General features: G+C 42.5%; 1 protein-coding gene across 1 annotated transcript in view; it reads left to right on the top strand.

The window, feature by feature from the left end:
- The window catches only part of KATNA1 (katanin catalytic subunit A1), a 182,292-nt gene that overhangs the window by 96,912 nt on the left and 72,007 nt on the right, over positions 1 to 13,373 (top strand). The window contains exons 6-7 of the mRNA XM_029594070.1: positions 5,852 to 5,957; positions 8,477 to 8,635. Of these exons, the coding sequence (XP_029449930.1) occupies positions 5,852 to 5,957; positions 8,477 to 8,635 (265 nt within the window). The remainder of the gene's footprint in view (positions 1 to 5,851; positions 5,958 to 8,476; positions 8,636 to 13,373) is intronic.

Raw genomic sequence — 13,373 nt, 5'->3', positions numbered from 1 at the left:
TACATTAAAGGTGGGGGTGGAAGGGAAATAGAACCAAGAGCTAAGAGAAACAGATAAGTATGAGAGAAAAAATGTGTGAAGCTTGCTGGGCAGACTGGATGGGCCATTTGGTCGTCTTCTGCCGTCATTTCTATGTTTCTATGTTTCTCCCTCCACTGGGGGAGAGGTCTGCTGTTTGTGTATCCTCTTCTCCCGCTCCTCTTGAAGACCTTGCTGAAGCTTCAACAGAACAGAGGGACCATGATTCTCGTGGTACCTTTTTGGCCACAACAGGCCTGGTTCCCTCTCCTGCGGTACCTGTCGATCAGGCCCCTCATCCGACTGGGGACCACGCCCGATCTGATCACGCAGAACCAAGGCATCCTGTGCCATCCGAATCTCCGAGCGTTGGCCCTAACGGCTCAACGGATGTTGAGTGCTTAGTCCTTTGGCCCTTGCCCCTCTCGGACAGTGTCTCCCGGGTGCTGGTGGCTTCTAGGAAACCTTCCACCCGGAAGTCCTACAGTTTGAAGTGGAGAAAATTCTCTGTCTGGTGTGTGCGACATGGTTTGGATCCATTCACATGCCCCCTTCCCCAGCTGCTGGGCTATTTATGGCACTTTCTGAGTCTGGGCTTCAAACCAGCTCCGTCAGGGTTCATCTCAGCACTGTAAGTGCGTACCATCGAGGCATTGCAGATACACCTGTATCGGTGCAGCCTTTAGTGGGTCACTTTGAGGGGCCTGCTCCAGCTGAAGTTCCCTCTTCAGCCTCCTGTTGCGTCCTGGGCCTCAACATTGTCCTGGTGTGGCTCATGTGTCCTCTCTTTGAGCCGCTGCGTTCCTGCAACACGAAGTTCCTCACCTGGAAAGTTATATTCCTGGTAGTGCTTACTTCGGCTCGTAGGGTCTGTGAGATTCAGGCCTTGGTTACATACCTGCTATACATGAGGTTTTTTTCATGATCATCTGATCTTGCGTATGCACCCTTAGTTTCTGCCTAAGGTTGTGACTGATTTCCCCCTTAATCGCTCCATCGTTTTACCCACCTTCTTCCCTAGGCCTCACTTCCACCCAGGAGAACGGGTTCTTCATACTCTGGATTGCAAGAGAGCCTTGGCTTTCTATTTAGATTGCACAGCCAGTCACAGGTAGTCCATTCAGCTCTTTGTGTCCTTTGATTCAAATAGGCTGGGAGTTGCCGTGGATAAACAGACTTTATCCAACTGTCTGGCAGATTGCATCCCCTTTTGTTATGCGCAAGCAGGCCTTCTTCTGGCCGACAGAGTTAAAGCTCACTCTGTGCGGGCTATGGTGACGTCAGTGGCTCATATGCGAGCAATCCCCGTCGTCGAAATTTGCCAGGCTGCAACATGGAGTTTGCTTCACACGTTTGCAGCTCACTACTGCCTGAACAAGGATGGGCGTCGGGACAGTGCCTTTGGTCAATCCGTCTTGCACATCAGTCTAGACCTAAATCAAACTCTTCCTGCGTAGTGCCCCTGGTGAGAGCGAGGTAGTCCCCTGTCGACTAACAGCACTGCAGTTGGCACTTTAAGAACATAAGAACATGCCATACTGGGTCAGACCAAGGGTCCATCAAGCCCAGCATCCTGTTTCCAACAGTGGCCAATCCAGGCCATAAGAACCTGGCAAGTACCCAAAAACTAAGTCTATTCCATGTTACCGTTGCTAGTAATAGCAGTGGCTATTTTCTAAGTCAAATTAATTAATAGCAAGTAATGGACTTCTCTTCCAAGAACTTATCCAATCCTTTTTTAAACACATCTATACTAACTGCACTAACCACATCCTCTGGCAACAAATTCCAGAGTTTAATTGTGTGTTGAGTAAAAAAGAACTTTCTCCGATTAGTTTTAAATGTGCCCCATGCTAACTTCATGGAGTGCCCCCTAGTCTTTCTATTATGCGAAAGAGTAAATAACTGATTCACATTAACCCGTTCTAGACCTCTCATGATTTTAAACACCTCTATCATATTGGTAACTGGTCTCACCTGCTAACAGGGACAGCCTGGAGCTTGGTATTCATCCACATGTGAGGACTACCATTCTGCTTATCCTAGGAGAAAGTGCAGTTGCTTATCTGTAACAGGTGTTCTCCTAGGACAGCAGGATGTTAGTCCTCAGGAATCCCATCCGCCTCCCCACGGAGCTGGGTTCTCCTTCCGGTTTAATTAATTTTTTTGCTCATATTTGTCTATGTTACGAGACTGAAGGGGGACCTTGCATGGATGTGCAGATAATGACATGCTGGGCAAAGCTTCTAGAAACTTTGACAAAAGTTTTCTGTGCCGGGCTCCATCAGATGTCACCCACATGTGAAGACTAACATCCTGCTGTCCTAGGAGAACACCTGTAATAGGTAAGCAACTGTGCTTTACAATCTCTCGTTAATGTATTTTTCAAGCATCATTAGTATCTCCTGTTCTTTTATTATAGATCTTTACTTTATGATTTTAGTTAGGTTATATGTGTTTTCAATAGCCATGTTTTTAGTTCACTTTGAAATCTTTCTGTTTTGGTGTCAATCGTAGCATTTCAGGTAAAGAATTCTAGAGTTTTGGGCCCGCTATGGAAAACACACGTTCTCTTACCTGCGATGGGTGTGTGCTCTGTTTTATTGGAACAATCAGTCCTTTATTTTGTGATCTTAGTGTTCTCTGCGATGTATATGGTAATAATGTCACACCTATCATACTGGTGTTAGTAGTGTGAATTATTTTGAAAATTAGCATTAATACTTTAAAATAGATTCTGGATTGTATTTGCAGCAGTGTAGAGAAATTAACAAGGGTGTAAAGTGATCAAATTTCCTTAATCCTAACAAGAGCCTTGCTGAATCATTTTGTAGTATTTATAATGGTTTTAAGAGGCATGTGGGAAGGCTGAGAAATAAGGAGTTACAGTAGTCTAGGTTTAAGAAAATTAGTTTGCAGTACAGTTCTGAAGTCTTCAAAAGTTAATAAAGGTTTCAGCCAATGTAATATACACAACTTGGCGTAACCTTTATTAATTTGTTGATGTGCTTTTTCATAGTAAGGTTTTCATCTAGCTGGATACCTAAATCCCTTACTTTATTTGAGGGAGTAATTTGGAAATTGCCTAGGTCTAGAGCTAGTGATTTAGCTATTGAAGATCTTCTGCTTAACTAGATGATTTCAGTCTTTTTAGGGTTTAATGTTAAAGTTGCGATAGTTCCTGCTGAATTATTTTCATTTAGGTTGAAAGTGTCAATACTGTATTTTCAACAAATTTGGAGAATGGAATATAGAACTATGTCATTGGCATATAGGAAGAATGTAATTCCTAAGTCTGCCAGTAGTTTGCATAGTGGGATCATATAGATATTGAAGTGTTGCTGAGAGTACTGAGCCTTGAGGGACACCTGTATCGACATGGAAAATATCAGATATATGATTGCCTAGTTTGACTTGGAATGTTCTATTAGATAAGGCAGAGAACCATTTGAGAACATTGCCTTCAATTCCAATATTGTTCAACTGCTGGCACAACAGGCTATGTTCCATGGGGTCAAAGGCAGCTGTTAAATCCTATCTTGTGCTAATCAACTTATCAGCATCAAACCCTCTTAACACAGAATCTGTTAGAGAGGAGTAATGTCTCAGTTGAACAATGTTTCCTAAATACGAATTGATTTGGGAAGAGAATATCTTGTAAATAACTTAGGCGACCAAGTTGGGATAACACTGCTTTTTCAAGTATTTTAGATAGAAAAGACAGATTAGATATTGGTCAATAGTTGTCCCAATCATCAATTCTTCCAGTTTTTAATTTTAGGGATTGGCTTTATCACAGCTTGTTTTAACCCATGTGATACAATTCCTTCTGAGAGAGTTAAGTTCACACGTTTACATTCCATTACTTGTTTGGATATGGTGTTTTTATGGGATTGTCTGTTCACCATGGCCTCTTGGAGAAAGTCCAACTTTATCCCTCCCAAGACCCATTATATTTCAGGTTGTCTTTCATGTTGGAAAAAATATGCAAAGGATACAAAAAAAATAAAAACCCCAAAAACTTCCTCCAGCAAAAATGTTTTCAGCTTTTTGGTGGATCTTGTTTCCATTTTTTGTTGAAGACCATCTTTAGATGGGGAATACTAGTTGTCTGACTAAATAATGTTTGTATCTCAAAAAAGATATAGTTGCGATGGAGAAGCTACAGAGAAGGGTGACCAAAATAAGGGGAATGGAACAGCTCCCCTATGAGGAAAGACTAAAGAGGTTGGAGAAGAGACGGCTGAGGAGGGATATGATAGAGGTGTTTAAAATCTTGAGAGGTCTAGTACGGGTAGATGTGAATCGGTTATTTACTCTTTCAGATAATAGACTAGGGGGCACTCCATGAAGTTAGCATGTGGCACATTTAAAACTAATCGTAGAAAGTTCTTTTTCACTCAGTGTACAATTAAACTCTAGGATGTGGTTAGTGCAGTTAGTGTGGCTGTATTTAAAAAAGGATTGGATACGTTCTTGGAGAAGTCCATTACCTGCTATTAATTGTTGACTTAGAAAATAGCCACTGCTATTACTAGCAACAGTAACATGGAATAGACTTAGTTTTTGGGTACTTGCCAGGTTCTTATGGCCTGGTTTGGCCTCTGTTGGAAACAGGATGCTGGGCTTGATGGACCCTAGGTCTGACCCAGTAAGGCATGTTCTTATGTCCAGAGAAAGTAAAGTTGCTTACATGTAAAAAGTGGTGAACTGCTGTCTTCAAACATCAGTCACATACGGTAGCCTCTCCTTCCCTCCTCTTGGAGCTGTCCCCTCCCCAGTCAAAGCTATGCTAGTAAAATCGATGTAGGCTAGAGTGCCATGGCAGTGCAGGAATTCCCATGCATGTGCAGTAAAGGGCTTTCTAGAAATCTCTGGAAGGATTGTCCAGTGCTGAATATGGTTACATGATGCACTTATGACTGAACTGCTTTCTTCAGAGAACATCTGTTACAGGTAAGCAACTTCACTATCTGTAGGGCCACAACCGTTAGAGCACCAAGTGAATTGTCAGACTTGTGATCTAAGAATTCACAGGATCAGCTAAGCATTGATTTTGGTTCGTGCAGTGCTGACGCCAGGCTTTAGCATACCTTTGTGTGTTTAATTTGGACTTTTCATGACACTGTATCTGGGTACATTTTTTTTTTTCCATAAAAGAAACTTCAGCATGTTGGTAGCAATTGTGAAAAAGTTTGCGGGGTTTTCAGGCTCATGGGTACATTGTATCTGCAGACCTGCAAGCTTATTTTCAAAGGAAAACTCCCTGTGGTGCTTCCCTTTGAAAATTGAGACAGCTGTGGGAAGTACCTGCATATTTTTCCTTTCCTTTCCCTGACCTAACCCCACCCTTCTTATGCCAAAGATGTGTGACAGCATTGGGACATTTACCCATAATGATGTGGGGGTAGGGGGATTTCAAACTCAGCATTTCTGCAGGCAAAAAGCTGATTTGCCAATGGAAATGACTTTGAAAAATGCCCTCATTAAGCCACTTAGATGTTCTAGTGGAATCTTTTATACCACATGGTAGGGTTTTGACTTGATGAAATTGGGAGTTTCTCTTGCAATTAAAAGATGTTATAAAATCAAAATAGTTGTACATTATCCATTTTTTACCCTTTTGTAAGTAACAATCTGAAAATAGTATGCCTGTTGAAACCTTATAAACAGCCAAACTTTAAAAGTGAAAATACTTGCATTTAAAAAAGAAAGAAAAAAGGGATATACTTTCTCTACCCAGTTTTGCTGAATTTCTTTCAACTAATTTTAGGTTTGGAACTGAAATTTGATAAGGGTTTAATACCTCTCATATTAAATACCTCTTTTCTAGGGATGATATTGCAGACTTAGAAGAAGCCAAAAAATTACTGAAGGAAGCTGTAGTATTACCTATGTGGATGCCAGAGTTCTTTAAGGGAATTAGGAGACCATGGAAGGTATGAAAAAAATATGTATCTCTTATAGTCTAAAAATTATTATTATTATTTTTTTTTTTAAAGAGATATCCAACGCCTAGGCCTTCTAGTGTTAGGCGATTAATACATTTTAATAAATGAATGAAATGATCCACTGACACTGAGGTGCTTTATAGTGTCATACTGAATATTCCTATTTCAATTCTTGTCGTAGTTGTTTTCTATTTTATAACATTGCTTATAATTTTTTCAAACATTTACAGTAGCAATTTGATACTACATAAGCTTGTGTAAAGTCTGTACTTTTTAAGTGGCAATAAATATTGCAGTTATGAATAACTAACATAGGGGGTCATTTATCAAAGTGCTATATGGCGTTTTCGCATGCAAAAAATGCCTTTAACGCATACGAAAAATCCATAACGCATAGTGCGATGCAAATTAGAAAAAGGGAGGAGTTTGGGGCGGGATTTGTGGCCAAGTAGGCTGGCTTCATAATTTGCGAAGCCATATCGCACAGCTTTAATGCGTATTTTAACTACACCGTTTTCATTTGCGTAAAGCCATGTGATAGGGCTTTATCGCACTATGCTTGATGTTACTCAGGTAGAGAGAACATTGCACAAATCTCATCTTTGTGTGAGTTTCCTCACTGCAAAGGTCATCAAATCTTCACAGGAGAGCACTGTTCTGTTTGTACGTGTCACTTTGAATGTCAAAGTGGCCCCTAACCCCCTACACTAATACCTACACCTTACCTCGAGTGACTAGGTGACTACCTACCTAGTATGATGGGCATTATGGCTAAAGTCTCTCTCTTTCTCTTTCTCTCCCTTTCTCTTTTTCTCTTTCTCTCTCCCAGTTTCTTTTTTTTTTTTTTTTTTTTTGTAGAAGGGCCCTGATAGCTAGGCTGGATCTCCAGCAGCTTAAAATGGTCCCCCCAGTGGTTGTACGTAGGAAATACAAACAATTCTGGCGAAGCTCTAAGATAGGCAGTTTATCGCAAAGTGCGCTATTATCATAAAACACGCCCCTTTTCCTATTGCATGCGATATTTAGTGCATTTTGATAAATCCAGGCCATAATTGGCTACAAATCTTATCCTAAAAATACTTCATTGTACCAAGACTGCCTTTCCACTTATCAAGCCTTTGGAACAGTAACACTAATATTAAATTGCTGCCATGTTTGGAGGAGGTTGCAATCGCCATCTGTCTGCAGAGATTGATGCAAAATGGTAATCCCAGTGTATAAAGATGTAAGAGTCTTTTGGCATGACAACTTCACAGGTGTTTAATTGGTGGTTGTCTCATATATTATGAAATGATACTCATTTTGAGTAAAAAAAAAAAAAAAAAGGCTAAGTAACTGGATTAACTATTGACAAACTAATCTTCCATTAAAATATACATTTTAGTTTGCACTCATTAAAATATTACACAAAAGTCTTTGTTTTATGCAATTACTCCCCTTCTATTGGCTGAGGGCTGATATTAGAAAGATTGAAGCCTCTTGTACACAATTTTTATGGCATAAGAAGAGAGCTAGACTGTCACTATCAAGACTGGATACCCAAGAAGGAGGGTGGTTTAGGTTTTCCGAATTTTAGATATATGAGAGTGATAGGTGACTGGCTGTTGGGTAATGGTGATTATTTATTTTTTTATTTTTTTATATACTGGTGTTCGATTTTACATATCACATCGGTTTACATTCCAACTAAAAATGCAGGAAATCAAGCTTTTCCTTTGTCAATACATTGAACAATAATAAACATGGAAATTGATTATATAGATTATTCAGTTGAAAGTAAGGGATTTCATCCTTTTGATTTAAAATGTATATTACATGCTAAGCCAGAAGAGATTCCTGTGAGTCTAGTGAGGCAGGATTTGATGCACCCTATGCGCAGAACATGGAAACTATTTAGGGGTAAATTTGGTTTATCCACAATAGCGTCCCTTTTATTACCCTTACAAGTTAACCTCAATTTCCCTTCGGCTTAAATAATTGCTTTCTTCGGCATGAAGGGATGGGAATTTCCAATGTCCTGGGTGATTACATAAATAAGGAAACACAAAAGATGCACACTTTTGCATAAAGTCACCAGACGGGTTTCACAGCAAAAGATCATTTTCTTTATTTACAAATTCATAATTTATATTACAGCTACAATAAGTAAAAGGAAATAACCCGTGGTGTCTCCTGTTTTTAATGCTTAAGTGAGGATGTGTCATAAGCATTAAATCATTCTGTATCTACTGCTATGTAACGTTTTATGCAGTTTAGACACATACTTTGTTGGAAATACTGGTAGCGGTATGGAAAACTGATTTAAAAATTGGATGAAGGACATGGGAGTTTGTATTAGACTGAGAAAAAATGGAAATATTTTATGTCTGTCCTTATGTTTTGATATTTTTCTGATGCATTATTAATAAACAGTTATTTAAAAAAAATATATATTTTATCCTGCCTTATTTGTTTTAAAATTTATCAATCTTTAGCCATAGTACTTTAACCCTAAATTTTTTGGACAGGGAGTATTGATGGTTGGTCCACCTGGAACTGGGAAAACTCTTCTTGCAAAAGCTGTAGCCACAGAATGCAAAACAACGTTTTTCAATATCTCTTCGTCAACACTTACTTCAAAATACAGAGGAGAGTCGGAGAAACTTGTTCGTTTGCTGTTTGAAATGGTAAATATTTATTCTGGTAGCTGTGAAATATGTTATGGTGTACCTATTTTTATAGTGGTTTGCTACCTGTAAATTTTCCTAGCTGTTTGTGGTAAAAATCCTTTGAAAATTTAACCCAGGTATCAAAACATTACTGTACTGCTCTTTGGAATCCATTTGCCACTTGGTACTTTTAGTTGGTCCTTTTTCTTTCTTTTTTCAGCTTCAGCTGTTCAGCCCAAACTTTATTCTTACTCCCTGGTTGTTGCCTCTAGAGGCATTGACCAGCTCCCCCTCTTCATCAAAATATCAGGGTTTAAGTTCACTGTGTTTTTTTTCTCGATAATGATGAAGAAATTAAGTGATTTCAAGAGATGCCTGCCCTACAGCCATAGGATATCTGTTGCAGATTATCACTTAAATTTGCATGTTTTGTTTGGGCTTACAGCTTGATGACCTTGGCTGTGGTATGTGCTCAAGAATATCTCCTATGTACATCAAGTTTCAAAGTTTGCATTTCCTTGTCGTCCATGTCAGACCAGTCCAACTCACACTCACACTCACACTCTTACTCTCACACTCACACTCTTACTCTCACACTCACACTCTTACTCACACTCTTACACACACTCTTACACACACACTCACACTCACACTCTTACACACACACACACACCCTTACACACACTTCCAAGCTGATGTCAATGCCACTATAGTGGTCTGGTGCTACCTTCAGCTCTTCAGTATTTCTTCGTCTCCGGCAAATGATGCAGACATGTGGTCTGGTGCTGCAGCCAGGAGTAGGCCGCTCTCGGGTGGACTTTAGGCCCAGGGTCCCAATGGAACGAAGGCAGCACCTTGGACTCTCTGGACAACAGTCCCAATTCTCTCTTTCCCCTTGGGAACAGTTGAGGTCTGAGTTACTTTGTTCCCTTGGTGAGTCCAGTAGCAGGAGCTACTGATGGTGCACACTCCCTCTATTCTCGAAGACCAACAAGGAGGCAGTAAAGTGGGTTTTTTTTTTTTTAAGGCAGCTTGTAACAAATGCTCTTTCCCGAACTTGCTCCTGGTCTTCTATGATGCTTTTCTGGATTTGGACTTGGTCAGGGGTTCTGATATGATCACTCTCCTCCCCCCTCCCCCCTTCCCTCTTTCTGTTTTCTTCGGGTATGGCTATAAAAGAGGGAGGTATGGCACCACAGGTGTGTTAGCTGGTGCTTTCTTCATGGCTTGGGAGTGGGCAGATGCCAGATGGGAGGGTGCAATCTGTGGAGGAGTCAGCATCTTGCAAAACTGGGTGGGTTTCCCAGATTGAGCCCTGGTTCCTACGATGAAACAGGGCTGCTTTGGTGCTCTTCATATGGCAGAGTCAGCAGACATTTTATCACTGCTTTGTGCCAAAAATAATAAATAATGCATGCCAGGCTCTTTACTTCCCCTCTTCCTTCACAGTTGAATAGAGAAGTTCTGTTGGGGCTACATATTTTTCCTCAGGAACAATAGCCTGCATAGATCCAGTCTAACAAGTTATTTCATCAGGTGACCTCACATGCATGTTTATCCTCTCTCCTTCCCTTTCTGATAACTGAGCAATGGAGAGAGCAGCCTGCAAAAACAGATCTCTTCCCCCTCTACACACATGAAGCTTCTCAGAGGTTCTTTTAAAGCCAAATTAGGCTTGTGAAGTTGTAGACTGATGTAGCCTGTTAATTAATAAAAAAAAAAAAAAATCCCAGGGTGGTCCTGCTTGGACAGCTTCTTTATGTATTCCTCCTCAAACCCTTCCTAGCCCTTATCCATGTCCTCACACTCTTTTGTTTTATTTATTTATTAGGTTTTTATATACTGGCGTTTAGACTAGCCATCACAACTGTTTACAAACATTTTGTACAAAACATCCAATAAGAATAGAAATAAGATGAGCTATTAGTCATAAAACAGAGTTAATAAAGATAAAAAAATTAATACAAGGCTTCTCAGTTATAAAAACAGTTAATAACCAGTAAAAGAAAATAAAAGTATAAGCATATAAAATTAGGCTGTAAAAACTGGGGTACTTAATTTTTATCCTCCAGTTATATTTTTATCCTTTACCTGGAAGAACTTTAGGTTAGCCATGGCAACATTTGGGGTGCCAAAATACTTTACTGGCTGGGAAGGTCCTAGGTAATTGTCTGGGCAAAAGGGCAAGGAGATAGTCAGTCCAGCAGACAGGGAAGATTACTCCTTCAGAAAGGGACAATGCATCAGTGGAAGGCTGCTCAGGAGAGAGGAGCTGGTGACTATTATGGGGCATGACCTTTTGCAGTTCTTGGATGAACAGTGAGAGGGGAGTGGGCTGAAGGAGACATGACGGGGGTGTCCAATCCCTGGATTGAACCATAGGCAGTCGTCAAGAGCTGCTGGCTCTCACGACGTCTGGTTCAGGCCGATGGGGCCTGGAATAAACCTGTCCTCCTTTTCCTGAGTAGAATTCTTCCAGGGATTGCAGATGCTTCTACAGGGCCAGTCTTCTAAATTGGCACTGCCTATTAAGGTTGGTCCATGCACTTCAAATGATCCTCCACCTGTCTACATGGTCAAGTGCTGTGATACAATGCAGCCTGACTAAGCTTGAATGCAGGTGGATCAATATGATGCCAATGGTGGTGGGGAACATTCCCCCAGATTTGGAGCCATATCGAACTCTTCTCCATTTCTTTCATAGAGATGAGTAGCCAGGTTTGATCTCTCAGGCCTTGGAGACTCTGAGTAGCTGGGCCTGACTCCTTGCGGATGCAGAAGAATGTTCCTATTTTGGTCACCCTATGCAAGGCATCTTGTTTCCTTCCCCTCCTGAATGCAATCCAGGAGTTGATTGATCTGGAATGGAGTGCGCCAGAGGTGTCTTTTAAAGGACGCTTTCCTAGCGTGTAGCCAGACGGACTCAGGACTAATGGGTATAGTGTACTCCTGATAGCAGATAGGAGATGGAGTCAGATTTCAAAGCTGATGTCAGCCTACGTATACCCGTGAGAATGCTCATCTCTTCAATATTTCTCCATGTCCCATAGCAGATGTGGACACTATTCCACACTAGAATAGTGTTAACAATTACAGCAAAAGGAAAAAAATGTACCTTTAAGAAGATCAAGCCCCAGTCGAGAATGCCTGAGGTGATTTCAGATATCCCTCAGAGGTGTGCCTTGGTCCTGGCGTGGACTTAGCCCCCAGAGTGGCTGAAAGGCAGCGAGTGTGCATCCGAGCGCGGCAGTGAAAGTAAAACCCTCTCCCCCCCCCGCAGCTGGAGACCGCCCGATACACAAGCGGTAAGCGACGAGACCAGCTAAGAAGGAAACTTTACTTTAAGGTCTCCGATCTCCAGAACTCAGATCGCTGTACCTGACTCTGCTTCCAGCGAGTTAGAGGGAATTCCGATCGGGTCGAGCAGCCTTGGTTAGGCTAGACCCCGATCCAGTCCAAGGGTCCACACACATGGAGACCCTTAAGGGGGGGGCGCCATCTTGCACGCGGTGGTCGTCGGTGCCATCTTCCCTCCCCCCTCGGCGGTACGTGCAGGATCTTCCGGTGGCCTATGCGCATAACATGTGTGCACCCCATAGTCACGCGCACAACTCGGAGCCGAGTGCACTTCCGAGCCGCGCAACTCTGTCACTACGGATATGCACAAACACTCGTTGTGCGAATATCTCCGGTCACGCACAAATGCCGAGCGCATAACTACGGCTACGCACAAATTCTTGCACGCAGTGGAACTTGTGCACCTAGCATAGATTCAAATGCACCAGTGTCTAAGAAGGCCCTTTCTTTGCACAGCCTGCGACATAAGAGCTGCGCAGACTGAAATGAAGTCCTGTCTATGCCCGCGGTGTGAAGAACCCAGAGGGAACGGACCCCCACTGCTGGAAGAGGTCCGAAACTACTGAGGAATGATTCCCAGACCTACGTATCTCAGCACAACCTCCCCACAGGAGGACACCACTGGGGCATAACTCCACCCCTCTCCTGGGATCATCATAGACCCAGGGACCCTCCTCTTGGGTGGAATTCTTCAAAGGGCTGCGAACAGCCTCCGCTGCGCACCAGGCTCAACCCAGGCCGGGAGCACAAGATCCTCCCAGCACTACTCGGATGCCTCAAGACAGGCCTCACCTAACCAAGAATTTCCCTATTAGGGGCCCAGACACCTCAGTGAGGAGAGTGACTACCTGGAAGGAGAAATTTCTCCAGGGATGGAACCATGCTTCACTTCCACAAGGACGAATTACCAGCCCTTGTTTCTCAGACTGAGACACGGGGCATTCCGGGCACTGACCCTATGGCGGAACCAAAGAGGAACTCTATCTTGGTGCCTTCTCGTAAGGCCTCATGCTACTGTTCTATGTTGGAAGCCATCCAGGAACTGATTGACCTGGAATGGAATGCCCCGGAGGCCAACTTCAAAGGGAGGGCGACCCTTGGAAACGCTATACCCTGGAAACTGCGGCCAAGGAGCGCCTGCGTTCCCGAAGTGGATGCTATGGCCTGTGCAGTCTCAAAGCGAGCAACGATTCCCATTGAGGGAGGAGCGGCCCTGAAGGACAGATGACTGGAGTCCATCCTTAAGCAGGCCTTAGACGCAATAGCAGTGACACTGCAGATTGCTTGTGGCTGCGCACTGGTAGCATAGTGCCTGATTGCTCTTCTCGAGAGACGCAAATTTGGCCGGAAATACGATGGAATCTGCAGCATCCTTCCTCAGACGTAAGCTCAGACCTAG

Source organism: Rhinatrema bivittatum, chromosome 3 (genome assembly GCF_901001135.1).
Source record: "Rhinatrema bivittatum chromosome 3, aRhiBiv1.1, whole genome shotgun sequence".
Taxonomy (NCBI): Eukaryota; Metazoa; Chordata; class Amphibia; order Gymnophiona; family Rhinatrematidae; genus Rhinatrema; species Rhinatrema bivittatum.
The sequence above is the reverse complement of the archived record's forward strand: the minus strand, read 5'-3'. Positions and strand labels throughout refer to the sequence as shown.